The sequence below is a fragment of the Pelodiscus sinensis genome, chromosome 5, assembly GCF_049634645.1.
Source record: "Pelodiscus sinensis isolate JC-2024 chromosome 5, ASM4963464v1, whole genome shotgun sequence".
NCBI classification, from domain to species: domain Eukaryota; kingdom Metazoa; phylum Chordata; order Testudines; family Trionychidae; genus Pelodiscus; species Pelodiscus sinensis.
Window position 1 is genome coordinate 84,050,839 of NC_134715.1, and position 26,146 is coordinate 84,076,984.

The 26,146-nt window shown below is 43.2% G+C and overlaps 2 protein-coding genes across 2 annotated transcripts in view; one reads left to right on the forward strand and one right to left on the reverse strand.

Moving 5' to 3' along the window:
• Positions 1–1,419: 1,419 nt before the first annotated feature.
• The window catches only part of PAICS (phosphoribosylaminoimidazole carboxylase and phosphoribosylaminoimidazolesuccinocarboxamide synthase), a 61,691-nt gene continuing 36,964 nt past the window's right edge, over positions 1,420–26,146 (reverse strand). The window contains exons 11-20 of the mRNA XM_006113500.4: positions 25,437–25,624; positions 16,373–16,412; positions 14,939–15,136; positions 12,064–12,242; positions 7,022–7,201; positions 6,802–6,915; positions 5,326–5,409; positions 5,042–5,222; positions 2,705–2,863; positions 1,420–1,793 (exon numbers count right to left, since the gene is read on the reverse strand). Of these exons, the coding sequence (XP_006113562.2) occupies positions 1,627–1,793; positions 2,705–2,863; positions 5,042–5,222; positions 5,326–5,409; positions 6,802–6,915; positions 7,022–7,201; positions 12,064–12,242; positions 14,939–15,136; positions 16,373–16,412; positions 25,437–25,624 (1,490 nt within the window). The 3' untranslated portion in view covers positions 1,420–1,626. The remainder of the gene's footprint in view (positions 1,794–2,704; positions 2,864–5,041; positions 5,223–5,325; positions 5,410–6,801; positions 6,916–7,021; positions 7,202–12,063; positions 12,243–14,938; positions 15,137–16,372; positions 16,413–25,436; positions 25,625–26,146) is intronic.
• Positions 17,330–26,146, forward strand: part of PPAT (phosphoribosyl pyrophosphate amidotransferase) — an 80,855-nt gene continuing 72,038 nt past the window's right edge. Inside the window, exon 1 of the mRNA XM_075930381.1 lies at positions 17,330–17,350. The gene's annotated coding sequence lies outside the window, so the exon portion shown is untranslated. The remainder of the gene's footprint in view (positions 17,351–26,146) is intronic.

A 26,146-nucleotide genomic window follows, 5' to 3' on the forward strand; every position in this document is an offset into this window, starting at 1 on the left:
TATGTAACAAACCACTTCTTAAACTGACTATGTCTACGTTGTGCTCTCTTGTGCAAGAACATGGAAATGAGGCATTATGATGAAAATCCCCTCATTTGCATACTTAATGAGCCACTATTTTTGCACAAGGGGCTTTTGCACAAAAATGGCAGCTTAAGTATGCAAATGAGGTACAGCAATATTCATCACCTCATTTGCATATGTTGTGCAAGAAAGCACAATGTAGACCTAGCCTATGGGAGCAGATGTTCAAATTCCAGCAGGATTAACTGAGTTCTTTATTCTTGCCAAGGTACATAAATTATCAACTGTCATGTACTAGTTTTTCAAGTAAGCAAGATTTTATGGTCCAACTCAATGTGACAATGAAATCACACATGGGACTATGTGGAAGCACAGGGGCTTGGTTCTTTTACCTCTAGTTGAAGTTCCCTCTCCTCCACCAGCAATGGTGCACTGCCTGATACTACCCTTTGCAAAAGGTGGTTGCATGTTAGTAGTGCTGTATGCATGTAGCTATAAAGTTCTTTAGCATAGCCATTAAGTTTAACGTGTTATGGCTGACACTAAACTAGACAGCATGAATATAGAGAAACTTCTGCAGAAAGGAAATTTGAACTTAGCAATTTGTCATTTTAAAAGCAAATACATAAGTTGGGAAATTGCATGTTCCTTAGAATCAGTATTGTAATAAAGTTAACTTAGTTAAGAACAAAGTGTGAAGCAAAATCATGCTCAGATCTCATAAGTATTTCTACCTTCAGTGAGTTTATGAAAAGTTTCATTAGCAACTTCTCCCTATAAAAGAAAGATACATACCCACCAAAATTTTTAGAAAATTAAGTCTATTTGAGATTATCAGAGGCTCTTTAAAGCATAACTAATGAAATGAAAAGCACTTTTACTTGAACAGAGGACAAAAGGCTTACAAGTCAACTTTGAACACATGATTACTATGAGTTATTCATCTGCTGTTGTATAAGGAACATGTTAACATGAGGACATTGCTTCAGGAAATACTGAAATCAGCCAACATCCATCCTATCTTGTGATGTGTATGGAAAAAAAGCCAGACATTTTTACAACCTCCAGTCGGAAAGCTGGATATCCGAGTCCATTCTAGAACTGTCTTCTAGTTAGGTTTGCAAATCTACAGCTTTGTTATTGCTTAAGGAGCATATATTCATAATTGCAAGTTGAACAGCATAAAGATGTTCTATTTTGGATTAGCACTCCAGTTGAACTATGAAATCCAAGATGCACCAATAACACATTCCATAGCACAGCTGCTAGGGAAAACAGTGATTAATTCCAGTGCAGACTGCACTAAATCTGCATTTTGATATTATGCAGTCTATAGCTAATGCAGTATACAAGGACTAAAGCAGACCACCACAAAATTTCAAGTGAGTCAAAGAATAACTATCCTGTATGCTTTCATTTATTTAAAAAGACAAAATGAAACCAATTGTAAATACTATCATCTACCATACTGACAAGGCATAACCTCTTGTATAACAAAGGGTTTAAAATTTCCAACTGATCCACATGAAGACAGTTTGCACATGCCTCTATTTTTTGAGAGACCAATGTAATGTATGCATTACTTTCCTTTTAACAAGTTATTTATAAGGTGCATTCTCTAAGCTTTTTGTCAGCCTGCTTCAAGGAGATCCACGTATTCAATGTGCTTGCACGCAGCTTGGCCCACACCAAGTGGTTACTTAATCCAAAAATCTGAGCAGCAAACTGTGCAGCTCCTTCGGGTGAGAGTATAGTAGGACAGCCTAGACCTGTTGGAGAAGAAAAAAATCCAATCTTATCAAAACAGGATTTACTATTATAATTATTAGCAAGTAATTTTTCAGGCCCTGAAGGTTATAGTAAAGGATTTTTTAATTTTACTTACTTTGTCCACTCTAATTTGTAAAAGAGAGAAACAATATTACCTCAATAATCCTAAAGATAAACCTTATTCCTTTATTCCTAGAGGAAGACAAGATTGCTCATTTTCAACTGACATGATCAACATGCCCCAAACCTCACCTCATATTTGAAGAATGTAGAATCCCCTAGCTTTTGATAAAACAAAACACACCACCCAATACATATGGTTTAGCCTCTTTCATTCAAATGTTGCTACAATTTTGCAACAATAAATCAGCATATACCTTCAAACAGACATATGGAGAATTGTTCCATGTCTATAAAAATGAAGTTTTTAAATTCAAGCTACATGCATCCCAGAACTGAATCAGTTTAACAGCAACGGAATTCTGTCTACATTAAAGCATCACACCAAGGGTCTTTCACTTTTATAGAAGTTGGTATATTGACTCATACTAAAACAGTGTAATGAAGTTAAACATGAAAATAATTCTCAAGCTGATATTTTTAAAGATGTCATCAATTTCAGTACCATTTTAAACTTCAATCATCTAAGTAAGAATACAATGGAAGTTAAGTCCCCTCCCCCCCATATCTTTCTAAGGCTCTTTTCTCCATCTATGCCAGGAAAACTGAAATTTTAATGATTACAGTCAAAACATTTACCTCTCCAAACCCTCTGCAGTACTGACAGAACTGACAAAATATAAATGAACAAAGGCATTGTTGAATTTGGCAGATGTGACCAATATTAAAAAAGTCTAATTACTACAGGACTGTAACTACACATCCCCTAGGTCAACATAATTCTGCTCACCACTGGGCAGTCTAAGAGAAGACCATACATCCTGAGCACCCCAATCAGCTGAGAGAGGAGGACAGTTGACAACTGGATATGAAGTGTTACCAGACAGCACTGGTCCCAAGCCATTGCTTCTGCCAGCTACTGCCACAAACACAGTAGGGATTCCATCACCTATAACAAACAAGAACAATAACTATCAAAAACAGAGGGGGGGGGGGGGAAGAAGCACAATGCATTCTTCCTTCCACCCACCATTTTCATTGAAAAGCTCTGTATTTATGTGCTCTCTCTCACACACAAACACAGACTTTTTTTATTCTTTTGATCAGTCAGTTTAGTTTTACTGCCATTCATGTCTCTGTATGGAATACAGTATTGTAATTCCCCATAATTCAGTAACAGTACATCATAGCTGTTGGTACACCATTTATAGAAGTAGCATACCAGGGGCAACTCACCCACCTAGTCCCTATCTTATGCAGGGGAAGAAAACCTTCAAGATTAATGATAATGGTGGATACTGGCCATTTCTTAATGGAACTGCTGAATCACTGGATTCTTTACCAGTTGAAAACTTTGTCCTGTTGCAACAGAATTAATCAATATTAGGGCTGTAGATTTATCACTATCAACTGATGGGATTAACTAAACACACTCAGGATTAATTGCACTGTTAAATAGAATATCAATTGAAATGTATTAAAATATTCAGATGCTTTTCAATATTTTCTAATATATTAATTTCTATTACAAAATACAAAGTGTACAGTGCTCACTTTATATTACTATTTTTCACTGAATATGTGCACTGAAAAAATGACAAGCAAAAGAAATAGTATTTTCCAATTCACCTCACTTAGGAAGGAATAATCAGAAATACAAAATGGGAAATGACTGCCTAGAAAGGAGTTATAAAGAAAAGGATCTGAGTATGACCATGGATTATAAACTAAACAAGTATGTAATACTGCTGCAAAAGACACCACTCCCCCATTCTGGGATATGTTAGCAGAAGTATTGTAAGGAAGACAAAAAGTATTAATTCTTCCATTCTACTCAGCACTGATAATTATCTGAATTTCAACACTAGTTCTATGCACCACAAATTGGAAAAAATCTAGGGGAAAACAACAAAAATGGTTAAGGTCTAAAAAAACATGACCTATGGAAAGATTAGAAAAATAAGTTTGTTTAATCTGCCAAAGATTGAGGGTAGACATGGTAAATCTTCAGATACATAAGAGATGGTTATAAAAAGGAGAGGATTTTTGTGCAGTTTGGGTACGTCTAGACCAGGCATGTCCAAAGTCCGGCCCGTGGGCCAATTGCGGCCCGTGTTCCGGTTTAATACGGCCCCACAGGTAATTTGGCAATATCTATCTTTTATGGCCCCCAACGAATCCATATGTATTGAGATGAATACATTGTAAAATCTCAGTTAATGTCAGTTGGTCTAAATCAGTTATAAATATATTTGGACACAACATGTATACTTGGTGTTATGTTCCTGTTCATATTTTTTGAACTTAAAAGTTGACAGACAACCTTTATTACCAATAATATGTAATGTACTTTACAATGTTCCTGACACATATTTCAGCTTCCTGGATTTTTTTTTTTCATCTGGCCTTCAGATATGAAAGGCAGAGTGATTTAACACCTGTTTAGATTTGTCATCCATGTGACGAAATGAAAAGTATGCCGTTTGCAATAAACTTTGCATAAAATAGTTAATTTGCATTTAATTTTAATGGTTCAAAGAATGTCAGGCAAAATGGTCGGCCCTCACGCATGTTCACTTCATCAAATCTGACCCTCTTTGAAAAAAGTTTGGACACCCCTGGTCTAGACTACATGCCTCTGACGACGGAGGCATGTAGATCAGACTACCCGGCATAGGAAAATGAAGCGGCGATTTAAATAATCGCCGCTTCATTTAAATTTACATGGCTGCCGTGCTGAGCCGATCAGCTGTTTGTCGGCTCAGCGCGGTAGTCTGCACGCTCCGCGGTAGACATCAAAGGCATTTGTCGACCTCCCAGGTAAGCCTCATCCCAAGATGATGCATAATCATCGCCGCTTCATTTTCCTATGCCGGGTAGTCTAATCTACATGCCTCTGTCGCCAGAGGCATGTAGTCTAGACGTACCCTTTGTGGCAAAGTTCTTAGGAATTTGAAGAACTCTAGTTATTGGTTCTAAACTTAACATGACTATTCAGATCTCAGAAAGGTAGCTACGTTAGTCTGTAACTTTAAAAACAAGTAGTCCAGTGGCACGTTAGAGATGAACAAAAATATATAGAGCCATGAGCTTTCATGGGTAAAACCTACTATATCAGATGGTTTACCTTCATACTCTGACTTGATCCTCAGAGTTTCATCTGGTCCTTTGTGAGCAGATGTTACTCGTAACTCACAAGGAATTCCAAAATTTGCACATGCCTTTTTTATTTTTTCACAGTGGCCAAGATCAGAGGATGATCCCATCAACACCACAACTCTACCGTGGCTCTTTGTTTTCAGAAGCAACTGAAGTGGAAAGAAAGAAAGAAAAATGAACCACAATTCTTTAACAGAGTACAGAAGATATTGTCAAGTTCTACACAGACTACAATTAACTAACAAAGAGTACCTCCACTCTTTCTGCAACCCATTCAAAGTTTCTTTTAACCATCTGCAGTGCTTCAGGAGTCACTTCTTTTAGATCACGGTAAGACTGAAATACACAGATAGCAAATTATACATGATATTCTATTTGGAAGTGTGATGGTCAATCATTTTGATACTTATATAGTTAACAAGATGCAACTAAAACCTTCCAACTACTAGAGGCTACAAAATTTTATGCCATCTTTCCAACACCTGTTTCTTGGAATATATGTTCTTTCTATAATAGATTCTTCCAAGACTTCCAACATGATACCAGGGGAATCCCCACATTTCAAATTGAGCCATTAGCTCCAGCAAGCAATTTTTTCCATCATTTTATAGTAGACTATCACCCCCAACTTCAGTCAATTCCTTTCTGAGAGAAAACAACTTTTGTGCTTGGCTGCCTCAGCCATGATGTGTTAGCCAGGCATCTCATGCCCAACCAGTTAGTTGGAGGCTTCTTTGCAAATTACAAACCATGCTGCTTTGGCATGTAAATTTTCATTTGGAAGCAGAGCACTGCCAACATCTAACAAAAGAAACAAAGTTATACTAGTGGTGGATTAACACCATACCAGGGATTTGCTCAGATGCATTTTGTTGTATAACACCTAACATAAGTGACAAAGAAACACCATTCATTTTTTATGTAATTCAGTTTTTAAAAGAAGCAGGTCTAATTGAACTTTGTTGGTAATGGCACTAGAACACTGCTATCTTACTCATGGATTATCGTGGGCATATGTTATGGCAGCTTGCGCACACTAGGGAGGCCACTCCCATGTTGGACATGACTAAAAATCACAAAAGTTTCACAAAAGCAACATTCAATGCAGCTACAGTTACCACACAATTATAAATCAATTGCAATACGAGTACTGTACTTACATTTCAGTATAAACAAGTCATTGGTTGATATAAAAGTTTAGTTCATACTGACGTCACTAGTGTTTTTATATACCCTGTTGTGAAACTAGGCAAATATCTAGGTGAGCTGCTGTATCCCCTGCAGGATCTCTGTAATCCCCAGGGGTAGCAGTGCTCTTGTAGTGAGCTACTGCTCCAGCTAAGCAATTACATCAGTGTTGGTTATCAGTTAAACTGAGTTAAGACAGCAGAAACTTTGACCCCAGCAAATCCAAATACTCCAAAATGAGCAACTTGGAAGTTCTGGAGAGCACTGCAGATTTAACAGTACAGAGGGCTCTATCATTGCACCAGAAAATATTGTGGGAATTCCGGTTAACAATACAGGAATCCTTAAGGACTTGATTCTGTTGCCATTTAAGTCAATGGGAATTTTGCAACTAACTTTAACAGGATCAGACCAAGTCTATGTGGCCTAGTTTGCATAAGCACAGACTGCTTACATGCTGTTTTCCACCTTCCATCCCCCAACAAAATGAGATATAGTTTTGTTTTTATCTCTAATTCAGTCCCAAAATGGTAATATTACCTGTTTGTCTTTCTGCTGGCTTCTGTCTCCTGATGGCCACAGTCTCCAAGAATCATTATCAATAACATCAGCAAGGACAATCTCTTTTGTCGTTATATTAACACCAAACTCAATCTAGCAAAATTAAATGAGAGCAGTTTTGAAGAGCTGTAAAGTAGCATCAAAAACTTATTCCACTACTTTCAGAACCATGATCTACAAGACAGATATTTTCTAATACCTTCATGTCTACAAGAGTGCAGTTCTGTGGTAACCAAGATTTTTCCAGTATCTCAAAAATAGCCTGTGTAGAGTGGGCCATAATATCTACTTCAGTTTGGCCAATAGTAAGTCCAGCAAAGCAGAACTTGGCTTCAATTAGTTGCTCCTCAGACCACTGTGGATCATTTGCAGCATCATCCTGAAAATCCAACAATAAGACTTTTACTATAACTTCAAAAAGTATAGTTCACTTGCACATTACCCTCTACAGTGTGGATTAAGGCTCTGAGATCGATACATAGGCAGTCAATTTAGTGGACCAAGTCAAGACCCACCAAATTGACTGCTGATCACTTTGCGGTCGAACCCTGTACTTTATCTCCCCCCCCCCCCCCACACACACAGAAGAAGAGTAAGGTAAGTACATGAGTTTATTTTGTCAATCCTCCTTCCCCCCACAGCAGAGACTCCACGGCAACTCAGTCTAAGGCAGTGGTGACCAACCAGTAGATCGGGATGTACTGGTAGATCTTGGAGCCTCTGACAGATGATCCCAATAGGTTTGTCCAAGAGGTTATCAAACCCAGCACTTCAGTTGTCCTCCCTTTCTCTTCCCACCCCCCAGACTGCTGCACATCTCCTGCCCTCTGCCTTGGAGCTGTCCCCTCAGGAGCCCCTGATTTCAAGGTACTGCCCCTCCCACTTTGTATCCTATGTCCACAGAGCAGAGAGGGGGCACAGCAGGATTTGGGATGGAGTTTGCTGGTTGCTTTTGGGAGTGGTGCAGGGCCAGGGCAGGAGTGAACCTGCTTTAGCCCCACTGCATCACCACCCAGGAGCCACCTGAGGTAAGCAGTGCTGTCACCACATCCCAAAACCCTACCCTAGTCATGAACGCCCTCCTACACCCCAAGCCCTAGCCCAGAGCACCCCTGCATCCAAACACCCTCCCAAGCCTGCACCTTGAACCCCCTCTGGCATTCCAACTGCCTGCCCCAGGCTCAGTTCAGAGCCCCTCTCACACTCCAGATCCCTTAATCCAAAACCAGAGCCTGCACCCCAACCTGCTTCCCCAGCCTGGTGAAAGTAAGGGAGAGAGGAAGGATGGAGTGAGCAGGGACCTTGAGGAAGGGGCACAAAGGAGGTGGGGCAAGGGTATTTGGGTTTGAGGTAGATCTTGGATGGCACTTAAATTCAAAAAGTGATCTTGTGCTTAAAAACGGTTGGAGACCACTGATCTAAGGTATGTTGACTCCAACTATATTATTGACATAGCTGGAGTTGTGCACCTTAGGTTGACTTTCTGTGGTAGTGCAGACATTGGCTAAGACTGGAAGGTGCATCAGAGAGGCAAGTTTAAGACAAAATTTTCAGTCTTTTTAGGTCAATCCACAAAACTAGTTCAGTAAATGTTTCTAAACATGCTAGTAAGTCCTAAAGAATTAGTTACATCACTCAGACTTTACCAGACACTAATAAAGGGGAGGCTCTATATTTAATTTATCTCCATTGTAGGTAGTATAAAAGTAATAAAATAAGCTGTAACACTGTGCACACTTTTCAGCTCTAACCAGCACTTAGCCTACACATCTATTTCCACAGTGCTACAGACTGCTCAATTTTAACAAATCCCAAGAGGACTTTTAATGCTAGTAGCTAACTAAATACAGATTGAACCTCTGGTCTGGCAACATTTCTTGTTCAATATGCCTGGGGACTCCCTGGGTGGTCCAGGCCTGGCCCACTTAAAGGGAAAAATTGGACTAGGGATGTAGCAGCTCAATGGTCAGGGCCGGGAGCTAGCCCTGACCTCCCCTGGTCTGGCCAACTCCTTCATTCGAGACTGGTCAGTTCCCAAAGGTGCCAGGCCAGGGTGGTCTAAGCTGCAATGCAAGTCTGTTGCTAAATGTTATTTTAAAATCTGCTTATTTATTGGCAGCCCGTATGTTAAATACAGGTCAAGTAGTCATTTCACTTTTAAAGACTTTTAAAATCTCCAAGTGGACAGAAGTTGCTGTATGAAAGCAAGCAACAATCTTCGAGTACTGTAATTTAGCGAATATAACCCATGGGTTATATACGTTTTTACAAACCCCGCCCCCCGCGCGGGGTATACTCAGGTGCGGGGTATACAGAATTTTTTTTACTCACCAAGTGGTGAGCTCTCCATTGCCTCTTCCTATGGCTGCACAGCCGCCAGCCTCTGGGTGGGGGAGTGCTCGCCCCCCAGTTTCTGCGCAGCCACAGGAAGGGGTGGGGGAGTGCTCATCCCTCTGCCCCTTCCTGCGGCTGCACAGGAACTGGGCGGTGAGTGCTCCCCCACCCGGAGGCTGGTGGTTCCTGCTCCCCCGCCCCTTTCTGCAGCTATGGAGGAAGCTGTGGGATGAGCACTCCCCTGCCCGGAGGCAGGCGGCTGTGCTGGAACCTGGGGTGGTGAGTGGCTAATCCCCCCCCGTAAATATACCCCCAGCACAGAAAAGTCTTGTATGCCCCACGGGTTATATTCATGTGTGGGGTATACAAGATTTTTTTTTTACTCAAATAGAAAAAACCGCGAGGTATATTCGCTAAATTACGGTATATTTTTGCCAGATCACGCAGTGCATACATCTTGTCTATTAAAAGGTTGTATGTATGATTATCATCTTTCAAAAGGGAACTCTATTTTATATTGCTGAAGCACTAGGGTGGTCACTGACCAGGTCCTTCTCATGTTTCCCTACAACTGAGAGAAGGAGGGCAAGGTGGTGGTGGTGGAGGAGGAGGAGGAGGAGGAGGAGAGCGGGGGGAAGAGAGGGAGAAGTCTCCCATTTTCACAAGGATATTCCTTCAGTTTTAGCCATGCTCTCTCCTCAGAGGGAAGAGGTCAGCACCATTCTGAAGTGGTCAGCATGCAAGGAAGCAGATCATAGTTCCCCAGAAAAGTTTTCCCTACCCATTCACCATCCAGCGCTAAGGCAGCTACTTGGTTTGGCATCTCTCTGCTACTGAGTATTCCTGAATAGACCAGTTACTTATTAAGACTGATCACTCTGCTCCATTTCTCTCATCTCCCACCCCACAACATGTTGCTACCAACCTGCAGAACTCTAGCATTACAAGGAAGCATACTGTGAAACCAATACTCTCTAAACAAATTCAATTTGCTTTTGTTCCTTTCAGCAGGGAAACCTGAAAACCGGCTGTCCAGAGATATTCCAATTTTTCCATGTTATTCATTAAGATGGTAAAAAATGCTCTCTCTATATAGACCATGATCTTCTGTATTTCTGGGGTACCGGCAAATTTACCCAAACTACACACGATATGTGTCAGAAGGACTTCACCAGCAATGTCTTGCAAGAACAAGGATAAACCAATGTAAAAAAGATTAAATGTTGATGCTCTGAAATATGTAGCATTCTTCAAATCATTCTTTTTCCTCACTCCTTCCACTTCCAGTCCAACCAGAAGTTTCTCATTCTAGGTTTATTTTCCTACTTCCTGCCCTCCTAGTATGATCTCCCCCTTAGGTAGCCTATTCCTGGAGTGATACATCCTTATCTTATCACAAGGAAAGGGTGATGCTGACACCACATCTTTCTAGAAGGATATTTAAGTCTCTGTTAGTGGATGGCTCACATGATATATACTTAACCGCTATGATCTTGCCACATTAAGAACTAGGGCAAAACTCTCTGTATATTTAGGGTATGTCTACACTATCAGGTTTTGTCAACAAAAACATATGTCGACCCGGTGCAGCCTCTGCCTGGGGCAGTTGAACAGGATTTTACATCCCTATTTCCTGCATCATCTCACTTACGCTATGCTCCCAAACCCTGCCAACACAAGAATGAAAAATCACATATGAACTCTATTTGTTTAATGGTGAAAGTACACAGACAACTTAAGTGATCTAAAGGATAAGAAGACAAAAAAAATCAATTAACATACATTCTATGTTACGGACTCTCATGGACCACCTCCTCTCTCATGCTGTCTCCCCATTTGTGATTACAAATGCCTCTCCCCCACCCTTGTTTCAATTACAGCAATAGTTTACATCAAAGATTAACAAACATTGTGCTTAACACATTTTTAGTTGCTTTGTAATGGGATTCAGATGTTGGAAATGAGGATTGCATTATGTAACCAGACAGCTTTCTGAACTAGTTGGAGAATCTCTGATCTAAGAAAATATTTTTGTAATGAAAGACATTTTTGCAATGTTGCAAAACACGGTGTCATTAGTAGTTGCTTAAAATATATCAGTAAAGTTTCATTTCAGTTTAATGGCACACTTGTAAACCTAAAATACCACTTGTCAAAAGAGTTTTACTTATAGCTGTTATAAAGTGATATATATCTCTTTCCCCCTTTGCTTGTTTTGTGTATAATCAGTTTCATTATTTTTTCAATAGGAGCAATTTACCCAACGGTGGGCAAACTTTTTGGCCCAAAGGCCACATCTCAATATGGAAATTGTATGGAGGACCATGAATGCTCACAAAATTGGGAGTTGGGGTGCAGGAGGCAATGAAGGCTTCGGCTGGGGGTGCTGGCTCTAGGATCAGGCTCAGTGGTTTGCGGCACAGATTGGCACACCAAACCGGGATCAAAGGTTTGGAGGACACGAGGGGGAGAGGAGGGAGATCAGGACTGGAGAAAGACTCAGGGATGCAGAATCCAGGCAGCACAGACATAAAGCAACTCCTAGAAGCAGCAGCCCATCTCCCTTTTGACTCCCATGCAGAGGTGGGGGTTCCATGCCTCTGTGCTCTGTCCATATTCAGGCATTGCCTCTGCAGCTCCCAATGGCCATGGTGACTGGCCAATGGAAGCTGCTAAGGGGGCGGTTGGGGCAAAGGTAGCATGCAGAAAATTCCAGGCCACCCCTGCTTCCAGGAGCCACAGGGAGCATGGCAAGACAAGTTCCCAACCTCGAGGTCCAAACAATGGGCCAGATGCAGCCCATAGTTTGCCCACCCCTAGATTAGCCAGATTCATATTTCAGGCAGACAGTTACCATTAAACACATTAACTTCTTTTGTTTACGAGCAAGTTACACATTGTACTTACCTTGTAAAACATCTCAATTTTGGGTGGGTAAAATTTATATCCTTCCTTGACACCAGGGTTTCTTTTCAGGAAAGAACCAGTAGCAATTCTTCTACACACCCATTCAATTGGAATCATTTCACACTGAGCTGCTATGAAGGCTGTATCACCATGTTTCCTGACAAAAGCAGTTTTGATTCCTAAATATAAAAGATTCAGTTTTACTGCTCTGTACACTTCTATGGGTGAACTGAGAACTGTGATCAGAATGGGGTACATCTGATCAAAGAGAAGTGTTTAATCAGAAGTTTGTTTTCTCAAAGTTCTACATGTTTTGTTCTGTAGCTACAATATACTTAAGATGATCACTTTCCCATTGAAACCTAAATTAGGACAAACAAAATTGTCTCAATTCAGAAAGCATTCTCTCCCTCCAGTACCATCCAACAAAATATACTGTACATTATACAAAGCTTTATAAATTAGTTTGTAGTGTGCTTTCAGAACTTGCTTAAAACCAGCTACTTTGCAATTTTCCTGATGTTATATGTCACTGGTGTTCAACCTTTTAAAAAATGTCAAACAGAGATGAGGACCCTTTTGAAAATCCTAGATAAAATCTGCAGATCCCCAGGTTTCAGCAGGTTGAAAACCACTGCTATATATAACCAAAGCCATTGCTCCTAGAGGATGCCTGCCCATTTTCATCTCTCTTCTAGAGTAACAGCAAGCAGATGTCATGATGGGAAACATGCATACAGTTTAAGTAATTTTAGAAGTCAACCATAATATTTTTCATATTATGTGGCAAGCTATGAATTTAGCTCTGCAGATATTCCCAATGTAAAGTGTGTTGACTATTACATCATCATTTGAAAGTCTCAGAAGGGTAGCTATGTTAATCTAACTTCAAAAACAAGTAGTCCTGTCAATTGTAATTGTAAGTGTTAATGAGGCTGAAGCAGGCTGAAAGTGTTCCATACTTAGCTTTTCATGTCAATGGGGTGTTGAATGTAATTATAAAATCAGTTTTCCTATGTCAGCCAGTTCAAGTCTTTGTTTAGGCCAAGAAAAACAAATCAGATATTAGAGATGGTAATACACAGAAACCTGTAGGAGAACATTTTAACTTGCCTGGGCACTCATTAATGGATTTAAAAAGGAGCCATTCTTCTACAAAGGAATTTCACAAGCAAGCTACAGAGAGTGCAGAATGTATCTTCATAAGCAATAATTTGACAGTTTCTTTGCTGCTGATGGGGAGGGATGGGGGGACCTTTTATGTTCGGTTTAGCGAGCCCTAACTAGACCCATTAAATCAAACTTTGGAAGATTGATTGCAGCAGCGTCGATTTCCCATTTGGTGAATACTAGAGATGTTAGGTATTGTGTAATTGAATAGTCGTGTAATTCCATGAAATCGTAGTGGTTACATGACTATTCGACAGTCCCCGCAGGCAGGGCTAACAACACTCCTGGCCCCACTCACAGGGAGCCCCTGCCAGCACATTCTCCTGCCTCTGATAGAGGCAGCAGTGCAAATCGTGGGGACGAGGGGGCAGGCGGCATCGGGGAGCTAGTGGGAACTGGCTTTTAAGATGGTTCCTGCCTGCCCCGCCTCCCCACTGCTTCTGTAGGAGGGGAAAAGGGAGGTGAATCCACAGAACCACCACATGTGGGGAGTCAGCTTGGAAGTCGGCACCCCCCTGCATATCAGCTCTAGCCTTCATACCTCACCCTCTGTGCTGCTGCCTATCAGAGGAACCAGCAATGGTAGTGCGAGGGGGGACAGGTAGATGCGGTGCTCGCTGGGAGCCGGCTTTTAAACCAGCTCCTCACGTCCACCGTCTCTCACTCGCTCCTCTTCCACCCTTCTGCCTCTGAATCAAAGGCAGCGCGGAGGAGGGGGCAGTGCATGTAGTTGACAAGATTAACTGATAAATCCAGGCTACATGAGCTTTCGTGGGCACAACCCGCTTCTTCAGATGACCAGAGTACTTCCAACACTCCAGTCATCTGAAGAAGAGGGTTGTACCCATGAAAGCTCATGATACCATCTATATGTTTTGTTAGTCTTTAAAGTGCTACTAGACTATTTGTTATTTTTTAAGTTTTTCCTGTTACAGACCAACTCGACTACCCCTCTGAAGCTACAGAATTTTAAGTTTGCTTTTACTGCCCTCTCTGTTTTTCCCAAATGTGTATTTTAGAGCTGCTGCTCTTAGTTCACAATAATTGCAAGTCAAATTCTGTTTCTATGAAAAGTGAAAGAAATTAACAGACATCTCACTTATAGACACCACTTTTGTATCACCTTCCAGTTCAGAAGAGTTCAGCAAAGTAAATAAATTGCCTCTCTCCTCCCATAAGGCATTAACACCAACTGTTAGCCGCTAGTTGAGAAATCCAGGATACCTCTGCTGTTTACAGTTGCAATGGCACTTTTGCTCAGTCTAAAATGCATACTCTGGTCAGTTTAGTAAGGGGATGTTTCTGCCTCTCCTTCACTCCTAATCAATGGAGCAGAGTCACAGATTTTGCTAGACACATGTATGAAATAAGATCTTAACGTCATACTCTAGTCTGATTTTAAACTAGGAGTTGAAAAGGAGCATAAGGTAGGGGGCCGTGAGGGAAGAGAACGGTGTCCAGAAAGACAGCAGTAATGCACATTAGCTTTCTGGGTTTGGTGGACTTCAAATATGATAAATTAATTTGTGTTTAGTAGTCTAGATCAATAATCTTATGTTACTCTTGAAACACTGATATAAAGAAACTTACAAAAGTCAGTCTGTTCCAAAACCTAGGTGAATTAATGTTTACGCCATTTCAGTCAGTCATATAGGACTTACCATATACAACATAAATGCATGTATTTTACCTGTAAAATACTTACCAGATTCATGAAGCAATTGAAAAACACAGCTAGTAGTTGTATTGGAGATTGCTGCCTTTCCTTCCATATGATCCTTTCTAGCTGCATTCCCTGCTGTTATTTGGTCTTTTGATTGCATCAGCACACAACCTGCGAGCTCTGGCAACTCATAGACTTCTTTTGTTTTACCTTCATTAATTTTTTTCCCAAGTTTAAGTTCTAGAGAAATAAAGTTAATTTTTTTAAATGATAAATGTTGTATAAATTACGATTATTTTGGCTAATCATATGTTCAAATATATTTTGGGAAGCTGAGATAGTTAAAGACCAGAAGGAATACTCTAATAATGCTCCAGCATTTTCTTCAGTGATTATAGAGGAACATTTAAAGATCATCTAGAAAACCAGTATGAAACTTCAGTTCCAACAGCAGACACAAGAGTCTGTAAAATCTCATGACCATTGGCCACCTAGTTCCATTATTGATGAAAAAACCCAAGACTTGTATTCTTAAACTATGAGGACTTTACACATTGGATATATTTCTCTGTACACATCTTTCTTATCTTTGTTTCTGTACTAATAATAATACAAGCAAACACATATAGGCAAAAACTGCTAAGTTTTATTTAAGATAAAGTGTGACAATAGTTGGCTATTGTTGATGGCATCATCTTCAGGGAACGAGGAAAAAAAAAGCATATCCACCAGGCAGGTTCGTATTTGGAAAGGTTCAGCTGTGTCGCTTGCTGGATCTACCTGTGCCCCACTGCTATTTATACTTGTGCCAGCTGAGAGCTAGCCACTGCAAGCATGTGCACGCAAACAAGGAAATCATACCCTTTGCTCATGACACAGACATTGCCTTAAGAGGACAAAAAAGTGGTTTTAAGCAAGTGACATTTGAAAGTTATTGGAGATTCTCAGCATCCTTAACTGTTCAAATGAAAAAGTATAAAGCAGCAAGTCACTAGGTTGATGCTATGTTTGCTTTCACTCATCTTGGAGCAGAACTGGATTTATATGAATTACACCTGGCTTCACTTGCTACTGCTCTGCAGACAGGCAAGGGAGTCAGGAGAACCTTAAGGGGCCCACTTGGAGTGAAGGAGAACAGAGGCCATGAAAACAGCTTTTAAAGTTTCTCCTTCAACCCTCCTGAATTTGGACTCGGCCACGCGCCTTTGCAGGTTTTGTCCTGCGTGTTCTATGTCAGCCCCTCCCCGCTTTGGGTTTAAAAAACAAAGACTGAGGCTCCCCCCGCCCTAGGCCGCACGCGCTCTTTATTAACCGGCCTCCCCCAGGCGCTGCGGCGCGCGCCTCTGCCCTCCCCTGCCTGGCAAGGGCGAGCTGCTCGGAGCGGAGCCCAGCCGCGCAAGCCCCCACCCGCCCTGGGGAAGCCTGCGGGGCAGCGGGCTCCCGCGCCGGGTGCAGAGCTGGGCCCCGGGACGTTACCTGTTGCTACGGGAGCCATCGCGCCGGGCAGGGCAGGCACCTACGAGACACACAGAAGGGCCCGGTTAGCAAACGTGCCTGGCGGCGGCCAACTCCCCTCTCGCGCACACACGAGGAGATGACGCAGAGCCCGCCCGCGCGCGAAAGCCAAAGGCGGAAGGGGCGGAGAGAAGCGGGAATGACTGGCCAGCCCGCTATTCGTTGCCGCGGCTCTGGCGACAAGGGAACCCGCTCCTGCTGGCCCCGCCCCCATGAGAATTTACCACGCGCCAATGCCCCCTCCGGTGCCTCCTGGTAACCCCTCGGCCCCAGTGCACAGCCGCCGCTCGCGCTTTGGAGCGCAGCCGAGAGTCTGGCAAGCGGCACGTGGAAGGTTGGAGGGCGGAACGTACCAAGCCCAGATCGGGGGGGGGAGGGGAGTCGGCGCTGAGTGTGTCTCCAAGATCAGAGCCAGCGGCAACCTCCCTCCCTCCCACCCACCCGCGCATTGCCCGGAGCACGCGAGCGTAGGGGCGCCGAGCGCGGCAGCAGGCAGCCCTAGCGGCCCCTGCCTGCGGACGCGGGAGGGGCGGTCCCTGGCTGCCCGCGCAGCAGCAGGAGGAATTGGCCTCGCGTCGGAGGCGGCCGGCGAGACCCGCGCTCCCGAGGCGGCGACACGTGTTTGCGCGGGGCCCGGCGCTATGGAGTTTGAGGAGCTGGGCATCCGGGAGGAGTGCGGCGTGTTCGGCTGCATCGCCTCCGGCTCGTGGCCCACGGAGCTGGATGTGCCCCATGTGATCACTTTGGGGCTGGTGGGGCTGCAGCACAGGTAAGAGGGGCTGCAGCACGCCGGAGACCGGGGGGAGGGGCTTCCAGCTGCCCGGGTGACGGGGAGGGGTGCACGTGTGGCAGGCGAGGGCCTGCTCAGGTAAGTGGGTCCGGGGCCCAGGACCAGCACCACGGCCAGGAGCGGGGGCTCTGGCTCTGCGAGTGTTCTTGGTGAGTGTGGGCTCCTTGGTAGAGGAGCGGCGAGGTGCGGGGGGGATCCATCCTAACGCAAAACCTGCAGTTCCTAAGACTTCTAGGGGCAGTAGCCAAAAGTGAGCCTCCCCGCCCGAGTGGCACATTGCAAACCACCATTAATGTCAGGGCTCCTCACAGCTTCCGTTTTGCGATTGCTTTCTATGCAAGTGTGCGCTCTAACCTATCGCTGACCTTGGCCGGTTTTAAAGCTAGCTCTGAAGTCGGGTTTGGAGCGGTTCATGCTCCTTGCAGCTAGCACATGCACCACATAGCTCAGTTGGGTTTCACCTCAGGTCCCTATTTTTCTATCAGTTTCAGAAAAGACATGAAGCACAGAATGAAACTATTGCTTATTTTAGACTGAGGCTGTGCTACTTCATAAAGATTAGTTTTGTATAATTTAGATCTTTCTTATTCCATCCCTACCTGTTGCATATTTGTTCTACAGCCATGGAATAAAATGCAGTGCACAACACCTAGAAAAATGTTGGATATTTAACTGAAATGTACTAAGAATTCTCTTCAGATCATGTGAAATGAGTGTATACAAATATAATAAGTAAATATGCCCCAGATTAAAACCATCTTTATACCAGGAGTGTATGATTTAAACTTTTTTCCAAATTTAACTTGCAAACAAAAATTACTGATTCATCCAATCAATGAGTGTCATAGAAGAAAAATTAGCTTTAGCTTTAAAAAGTGTGTATTAAAGCCATGTTCTCTCTATAACCATAATATATAAAAGCAAAATCTGCAGGGGAGGGAGAATTTAAAAAAAGGGGGGGGGGCCACCAACTAAGACCCTATCCAAATCCCATTCAGGTGTATGGAGGACCTTTCAGTTGACTTTAATGATATTTGTGCTAAGATAAGGTCTTTAGGTTTTATACTGAAATTAACCAGGACATTTAGTAAACCACTAAAAGCCTTGGATAGACATTGAATTTAAAGGGAACCCCACAATATATCAAAAGGAAGAATTTAGCCCTTGGTATTTAGCAATATTTATCTCCAATTTTAACAGGCAGAAATGACAAACTAGCAGTTATCTATCTGCAGTTTGGGCTAATTGATTAACAAGGAGGAAATAGCTGTAAGGAATATATTAAAACAGACATGAGTTCAACTAATGAAGAGCTCTTGGGTATCTCATATGCTTGAGTAAAAAGTGCAGGTTTTTTATAACGTGCTGCAAACCCAAATGGCATATTTTTATATTCCTTCTTCTGATACAGTGGGACAGAGCAATGAAAACTTTTGGCATCTATGATTCCACAGTGTAAAATGAAATTAGTAGATGCATAATTTTCGTGAGTCTTGATTACAAAGTTTAGGTCACTCAGGTATTTCATTTCACTAGATGCTTGATCCTAGTAAATTAGGGGTGCAGAACCTAAGGCCTGAGGGCTGAATGCAGCTCTGGATTGCCTGGATCCGGCCCCTGAGGCTCAGGGCTCCCCCCAGCATTGCCTGTGCTGGCACTCCAGCCCCCTCTCCTCCCCTCTCTCTCCCCTCCCCCCCCCCCCCCCATCCACTGTATGGATGGAACACACAGAATCTACTAGTCTGGGTCCCCCTAGGCTCTGGTGTGTGAGGGGCAATCTTTCTGCTTCTCAGTCAGGGGCCACATCAGTGAGGGTTTGGGGTTTTTTTTGCTTCTCACTTATGTGCAGCCTCAGGCTAATTTTTCTGTGGGTCAGCAGTCCCAGACCCAAAAGAGGTTCCCCACCTCTGTAGTAAGTGCTGCACTTTGTGACCCCACCCAGCAAAGCACAGAAGGATGCACTTTAAGCATCTAAGTGGTACTGTTTTACTTCAGTGAGACTACTGATACACTTAAAATTAAGCACATCCTTAAGTGCTCTGCTGGACTGGGACAGAAATACACAGCATCTTGCAAGATAGAGCCCTTGAATACCAATATATTGAAACAAGAAGAACTTCAGAAAATTGCCTTTTATTTTATGTATTTCTCAATAAATAAAAGCATTTAGCTTCTGAAGGGTCAAATTCTGATTTTGGAGCCACTTGTATTGGAGGATAGAATTTGGTCCATTAGGGTCATCCTTATTTTATTTTTTGCTCTTTGTTTGAGGTGTTACCCGTTAATTATGAGCAGATATAAGATAAACCAAAATAAACTTAGTTTAAACTAAATAAGAGTGTTTCTTATGCCTTTTACACCATCTTAACAAATAAAACATTCACTGGAGATTGGTAATACTTTCTCTGGTAGATAAGTCCTAAGAGCCTAATCAAACCCCCACTGTAGTCAGTAGGATATAACGTAGGCTCCGCTAGACGTAGCTATACTTCCTGACTCCTAGCCTTCTCACATGCTGTGCCATGGAGGGCATTTAGCATATTTTAACTAACCGTCTCTTTTTAAAGTCTATTTTTAAGCCTCTCTGATGCAGCTTCAAATAGTAAAAACATCCAAGAATTTGTTTTCTGATTCTATACACACCAGTGCTGTGGAGAGTACTATGGAAATGCCTATCTAAAGCACTAATTCTCAGCATGGTTGTGACACATTTTAACAGCTATGTTAAAGTGGAAGTAGACTTGATTTTTTTTTTTTTTTGAAACTTTTACACAAAGTTTTAATGTGGACAGAGCTGAAGGATAAGTCCATTGGTTTAGCTTCATTTTTTGTGAACCATGGTATTAAGGTCATTATAGAAATTGTATTTTGACAGGATACCTTGAAAACTAGTTTTCTGGAGTGGGAAAGAAATATTTGGGAGAGTCTAAAAGTTGTAGGCAAGGGGTTGTCTGATACAATCACTACAACTGTGATGCTGTAACTGCTGCTGTGGTGCCACAGTGTAAATGTGCTACAATGGCAGAAGAGATTTTTTTCATTGCTGTAGACATAATTTACCCTCTCAAGAAGCAATAGCACAATTGATAGAAGAATTATTGTTGTTTCTGGGGGTAAGTCTGTTTAGCTACAGACTCTGGAAGTTCTACAATCTGGAATATTTACACCCCTAAGTAATATGTTGATTAGGTATCAATAGGCTTCAGACTTCACTGGTATATTTTTCTTCACTAAACTGGTCTCAACAAACATTTTATGCAGTAGGGCCAAAATTACAAGTTTTGAGGGCAAAACTTGTAAACTATTTTACTAATTAATATGTTTAACAGTAGCTTTCCCCTTAGCCACAGATCTCATATAGCTAAATTCAATATTTCAAGTTGTAACTCACAAGAGCACAAGAATGGCCATATTGGGTCAGGCCAATGGTGCATCTGGCTCAGTGTCCTGTCTTCTGACAATGGCCAGTGCCAGGTACTTAAGAGGGAATGAACAAAATATCATTGTCTTGTATTTCTAGTCTCAAAAGATAAATTTGATACATTGCCTGTTATTTTCACACAAACAGACCCTCCCCCTTTTTTAGAGAGTTTTCGCCATTAGTAGCCAGACCATCTTGTATATGGGCCTTTCAGATTTTGCAGAGAAAGCAAGATCAGGCCAGGTAAACACTTGGATTAGTGGCCTTCAAGAAACGTGTAGATCAGTGTTTCCCAAATGGGGTACTGCGGGACCCTGGGATTCTGCAAAGTGAAACTAAGAGTTCTGTGAGAAAATTCTACTCCCCTGCCCCCTGCAGCTCCCATTGAAGCTGTATGGCGGGGGCGGCCTTCTGACGGTGTATGGCTCTGGTCACTCCACCACCCACTGCAGCTGCCCCACCACTGCGCAGCCCCCTCCTCACCTCGCAGGACTTCCTCTGTCCCACCAGGCCTCTGGTGTCACGCAGCCTCCTCCTTGTGTGCAGGCAGTGGCTTGTTACAACAGCTGCTGCTGCTGGGAAAGGAGGGGTGGCTGGGTCTGCAGCGCCAAGTAGCCGCTCCTGGATCTCGGCATTTTTAAATTGTTGCCTGCGCCCCGGCAGGGGCTTCGCTACACCCCCCTCCCCTGGGGCGTGCTTGGGCTTGTTGCCACTCTCTCCCCTCCCATGCTCATCCCCACCCTGCTGGGGAAGCGGCAGGGTCTGGTCTGGTCTGGCAGGGAAGGTCAGGGTTTCTACACACACGCACACCTTTCCCACTGCTCTGCCAACGGGAGGCTTGACCTGGTGCTGCAGCTGCGCTGACATCCCTGCTGCATTGGGGGGAGGGAGGGGGCGCTGAGCTCCTTCTCCTGCCCCCCTACTGGAACAAGAGCGTGCTGCTGGGAGGGTTTCCCTGCTGCAGCAGGGTGCCAAGTCAGGTAAGCGGCCCCCCCTTGTGCCCAGACCCCACACCCAAGTCGTCCTCACTTACGCCCCCCCTTCCCCCCCGCCAGGACCCCGCATTCCCAGCTTTCTCTGGATACCCTGCTCCATATATAAGACTGTTATTAGGGGTTCCACGAAATTCTTTCGAGTTTAAAAGAGTTCTGTGGTCAAATAAAATTGGGAAACACTGTTGTAGATTATACAAAAACTGGTGTTTAGATGCTTCAGAGGGGTAGCCGAGTTACTCTGTAACTGGAAAAAGTTAACAGCAAATAGTCTTGCAGAACCTTAGAGACTAACAAAACGTGTTAGTCTCTAAGGTGCTGCAGGACTATTTGGTGTTTAGATTTGGCTGTTTCCCCTTTTAAATTTGTACTTAGTATTCCAAGTGAGATTTACACCATTGTTCAGATTTAAAAATTCAACACTACTTTTTTCAAAGAGTAGTGGTAATTAGCTTCTTAGCCTGTCCATATTCAGTAATGAATTGTATTCTGTCTACCTAAATTTAATTTGGATAAGATTGTGGGTGTGTTGTGTACTTGCACTTTATTTCTTGGTATTCAGAGGTTTCAGTGTAGCTATTCTGTAAGGGCACAAGTTACTCCTGTTATGTTTTTTAAGTTTTGGGGCATTTAATTCTCTTGCCTTAAAACAAGAAAAAAAAATTCTCAGTAACTGAGTGTGTACCAGCTCTCACTCTTCACTGCTTCGGTTGCCTGGCAATGATTATGCTGGTCACAGGACTCATTGGCTGCATGTTAATCCCTTCACTGCCTCTGTATCCTCTCCTGTCTCTGCCTGTACAGAAGTTTCAAGGGGTAGCCAATCATCTGAAGAAGTGGGCTGTGCCCACGAAAGCTCATGATACCATCTACATGTTTTGTTAGTCTATAAAGTGCTACCAGACCATCTGTTGTTTAAGTTCTGCCTGTACAGTACACCTTGATTTTTCTCTCTCCACACAAGAAGCAGGCCACAACATCAAACCTGTTGGTTGAGGAACTGAATAAGTGCAGAAGCAGTTCAGAGACTAGCATGGAGTCAATGATGATTTTTTTGGGTGTGGATATGTATAGTAGACACAGATGTGGTGGTTTTGGGGTGGGGAGGGGCAGATAAAGCTCTCCAATATCCTTCACCATCCAGCTTGGCCCCCATCTTTCCATCTCTTCAATATTCTGTTCCAACACCATCCCCAATATTTTCTCATTTCTGATCTCCTGTTTTCTCTCCAACTGCTCAGAGACACTCCCCCCACTCATATACACACACTGCTCTAGTTCCCCTAACAGTGTTTATCACGCTCTCTGCTCTGACCACCTGCATATCCCTGCTTTTCTGAGCTCCACACAAACATCCCTCCTCTTAGCACACCCACCTCCTTTTCAGTCAGTTCTTATGTAAGCTCATAGGACCATGGGACCAGTTGGACACTGGGATGGTGAGAGGTAGAGCTGTAGAATTCCTACCTCAGACTTGAACCTGGTGTGTGGAGAAAGGGACCTACATATCTCTGCAACAGAGAGAGATGGCAAGGGGGGGAGCAGAATCCGGTGTTGAGGGGAGCCAGTTAAAAGCCTATTCCCTCAGCACAGTCTCCATGGAGAGAAGGGGCAGGAGCTCAGTGCGGATCTGGTGGCGCTTCCACTTTTGAAATGCAGCAAGAGCAGGGCTTTTTTTACATTTCAAAAGCAAAGCGGTGCCGGGAGCACGGGGCTAGCAGGAGACTATTTGAGTTTCCTGGCTGGCCATGCTGCCTTCAGTGCTTCCGCCTTTGAAACGTAGCAAGAACCAGCAGGGCTCTTGATACATTTCAAAGGCAGAGGTACCTTTACTGACTAATCAAATCATTGATGCAAATTACATCGACTATTCAATTAGTTGATTAATTTAAATTTAACATCATTAGTTGTTACTGTAGTTGTATTACACTCATTTTAACATGCCTAGTTAAAAGTAATTGGCTAACCATGTAACTGCTGAAAATTTTCAGCAGTTTCAAATAAGGTGGCAGCCAGCTCTGCAGGACCCAGTGTACACAAGCTGCTGCCCTGCGCTGCTTCCTCTGATAAAGAGGGTGCATGCTGGATCCCACGGAGCCATCTCACCCCTTGTCCCCCCCACCGCTGCTGCTTTTGACAAAGGCATCAGCATGGAGGATAAGGGGGGATAGGCAGGAGCCAGTACTAAGGATGTTAAAATGTGGTTAATTGACTAGTCAATGGAATTTTCATCTTCTAGTCGATATGCCCTTCCTTATCCTTCTTTGAAATGTACAAGAGCCCCCACTGCGGCTCTTGTACATTTCAAAGGAGGAATGGGGAACTCCATGTAAAGCCCAGGGCCAGCGGGAAGTCCCGCTGACTCCGGGCTGCACTGCTTTGAAATGCACAAGAGTCCTCAGTGGGGGCTCTTGTACATTTCAAAGGAGGAATGTGGAAGTGCCTATCGACTAGTCCATACTACACTGCATGCTGCTAAGAGCTTATGGTCAGCTGAGGATTCCCCAGCTGACCCCGGGCTCCACGCGGCACTTCCCTGGAAATCGCCCCGGGAGGCAGTGTTTCAAAGGGGCAGTGGAACTTGGGGTCCTCTGGGGACTCCTCAGCTGATCCTGGGTTCTGGGGAAATCCTGCGGGAAGCCCAGGATCAGATGGGAATTCCCAGATGATCCCGGGCTCCATGACAGCTGCCCCTTTGAAACGCAAGATGGGGCATTTTAAAGGGGCAGCTGCTGCACAGATGATCTGCAGATCATCTGTGCATGGGCTGCTCCTTTGAAATGCCGCCTTGGAGTTTCAAAGCTGCAGTGCTTCACAGCTGTGCAGCACTGCCACTTTGAAGTACTCCTTCCTTTGCATCCCCCCCCTTTACTGCCTTCATCTCATAGAGACATCGTGGGGGTGGGGAATCAACTAGTGAAAAGGCTATCCGATAAGCAAATGCTTATTAGATAGTCGACTAGTTTTTAACATCCCTAGCCAGTACATGCAAGAAGCCAGCTTCCCTGCTTCGTTCCCCCCTCCATGCAGCTGCCTCTCTATCACAGGCAGCAGCACGGAAGGGGGAGGCAGAGGAGCCAGTATGCGTGTGGAGCTTCCTGCCCCTCTCCCACGCACTTCTGCCTTTGAGGGTGGAGGAGGCAGGCAGGAGCTGAAACGTGCATGCAGGCAGGCAGTTTTTAAGCTGGCTCTCCACATGTGCTGTCCCCCCTTGCTGCAGTTACACATTTATATAAAAACACAATACTTAACATCCCTAGTGCAAGGTGGCATTGGTTCTGATCAGTTGTAGCAAAATTAACTAGTCTGGTTAATTTATTCTGCTGTTTGAGCAAAAGCCCTGGCACTGGAATTTTCTGTCTGCAGGTTAAGGAAAGCCAGCACAGTATTAACATAATACATTAGTATGGTTTTGTTTTGTTCAGGGGAAGCTTGTATTTTCACTTCCCACTTACTTTGGTAAAGGAAGCTGTAATAAAACCTTCAAGTATTTAAAGGTTATGAATGCAGAGGAGGAGGAACTGTTAAGATGGTCAAGAAAGGTGTTCCTAAAAGGGATGGGATGAAATTAAAGCAAAGAAAAATCTAGGTTTACAATAAGGAAAAATTTCCTTTCAATTAAATCTGCTAACTTGTGTCAATCTCCTAAAAGCAGTGATGTGGAAACCCCAAAAGCTCAAGCCCAAACTTATTCTAGGGAAGTAATCCTGCACCAGTATGGACAGGCTAGATAATCAAATAGACCTCTTCCATCTTTATCTCTGTGGATTATTTGTATTTTCTTTTTGCATGCTAGTTCAATAGAAAGGTCGTTTAACCAACCTGTTTTATAGCTGAAGGATCACCGTACATCTGTGTTCTGCTGATGCCTTGTGTTTCTTCCTGTTTATAAAGTCTTCCTAATAGTGTGTGTTTGCCTTCTGTTACTGTACGCATTCTGTCTGTTAAACTTCTTTGAAACTGAACTACAGCTTTCTCAGAAGCACTCTTAAGTGGACCGGGTGATGATTCTGTAGAAGAAAGCACAGTATGTTATTGGGGGGGTGGGAGGGAGGGGAAAACTAGAGCAATGTAAAGAGAGGACCAGCAAAGTGATGAGGCTACACTGAACTACCTCTACAGATGTTAGAAACATTTGTTTTCTAAAGCTATCACATCTTGCTGGTGTGAAGAAGAATGACCCAGATATATCAGGCCATAATTAGAGCTGGCCAGGATTTCTGTGATTAACATTTTTCTGTTGAAAAAAGCTGATTTGTCACAACTGAAACTTTCATTCCCTGTTGGGCATGGTATTAATGTAACCATTTTCCTGTTAAATCTTAGTTACTCAAACTTCTCTACTTGCCCCCTTTAGACTGTTTATAAGCTGATAAAAATGAAAATACTCAGTTGCCCAGCCCAGTCTCCTTCCCTTTAACATATTTCCTCTTGTTCATGATAGTGATTTTAGAATCTTCTCAATACGAAAATTAGGCTCAGAGATTTATAGTTGTTTCCTGGTATCTTTGTCTTTAAATAGGATGCAGGGT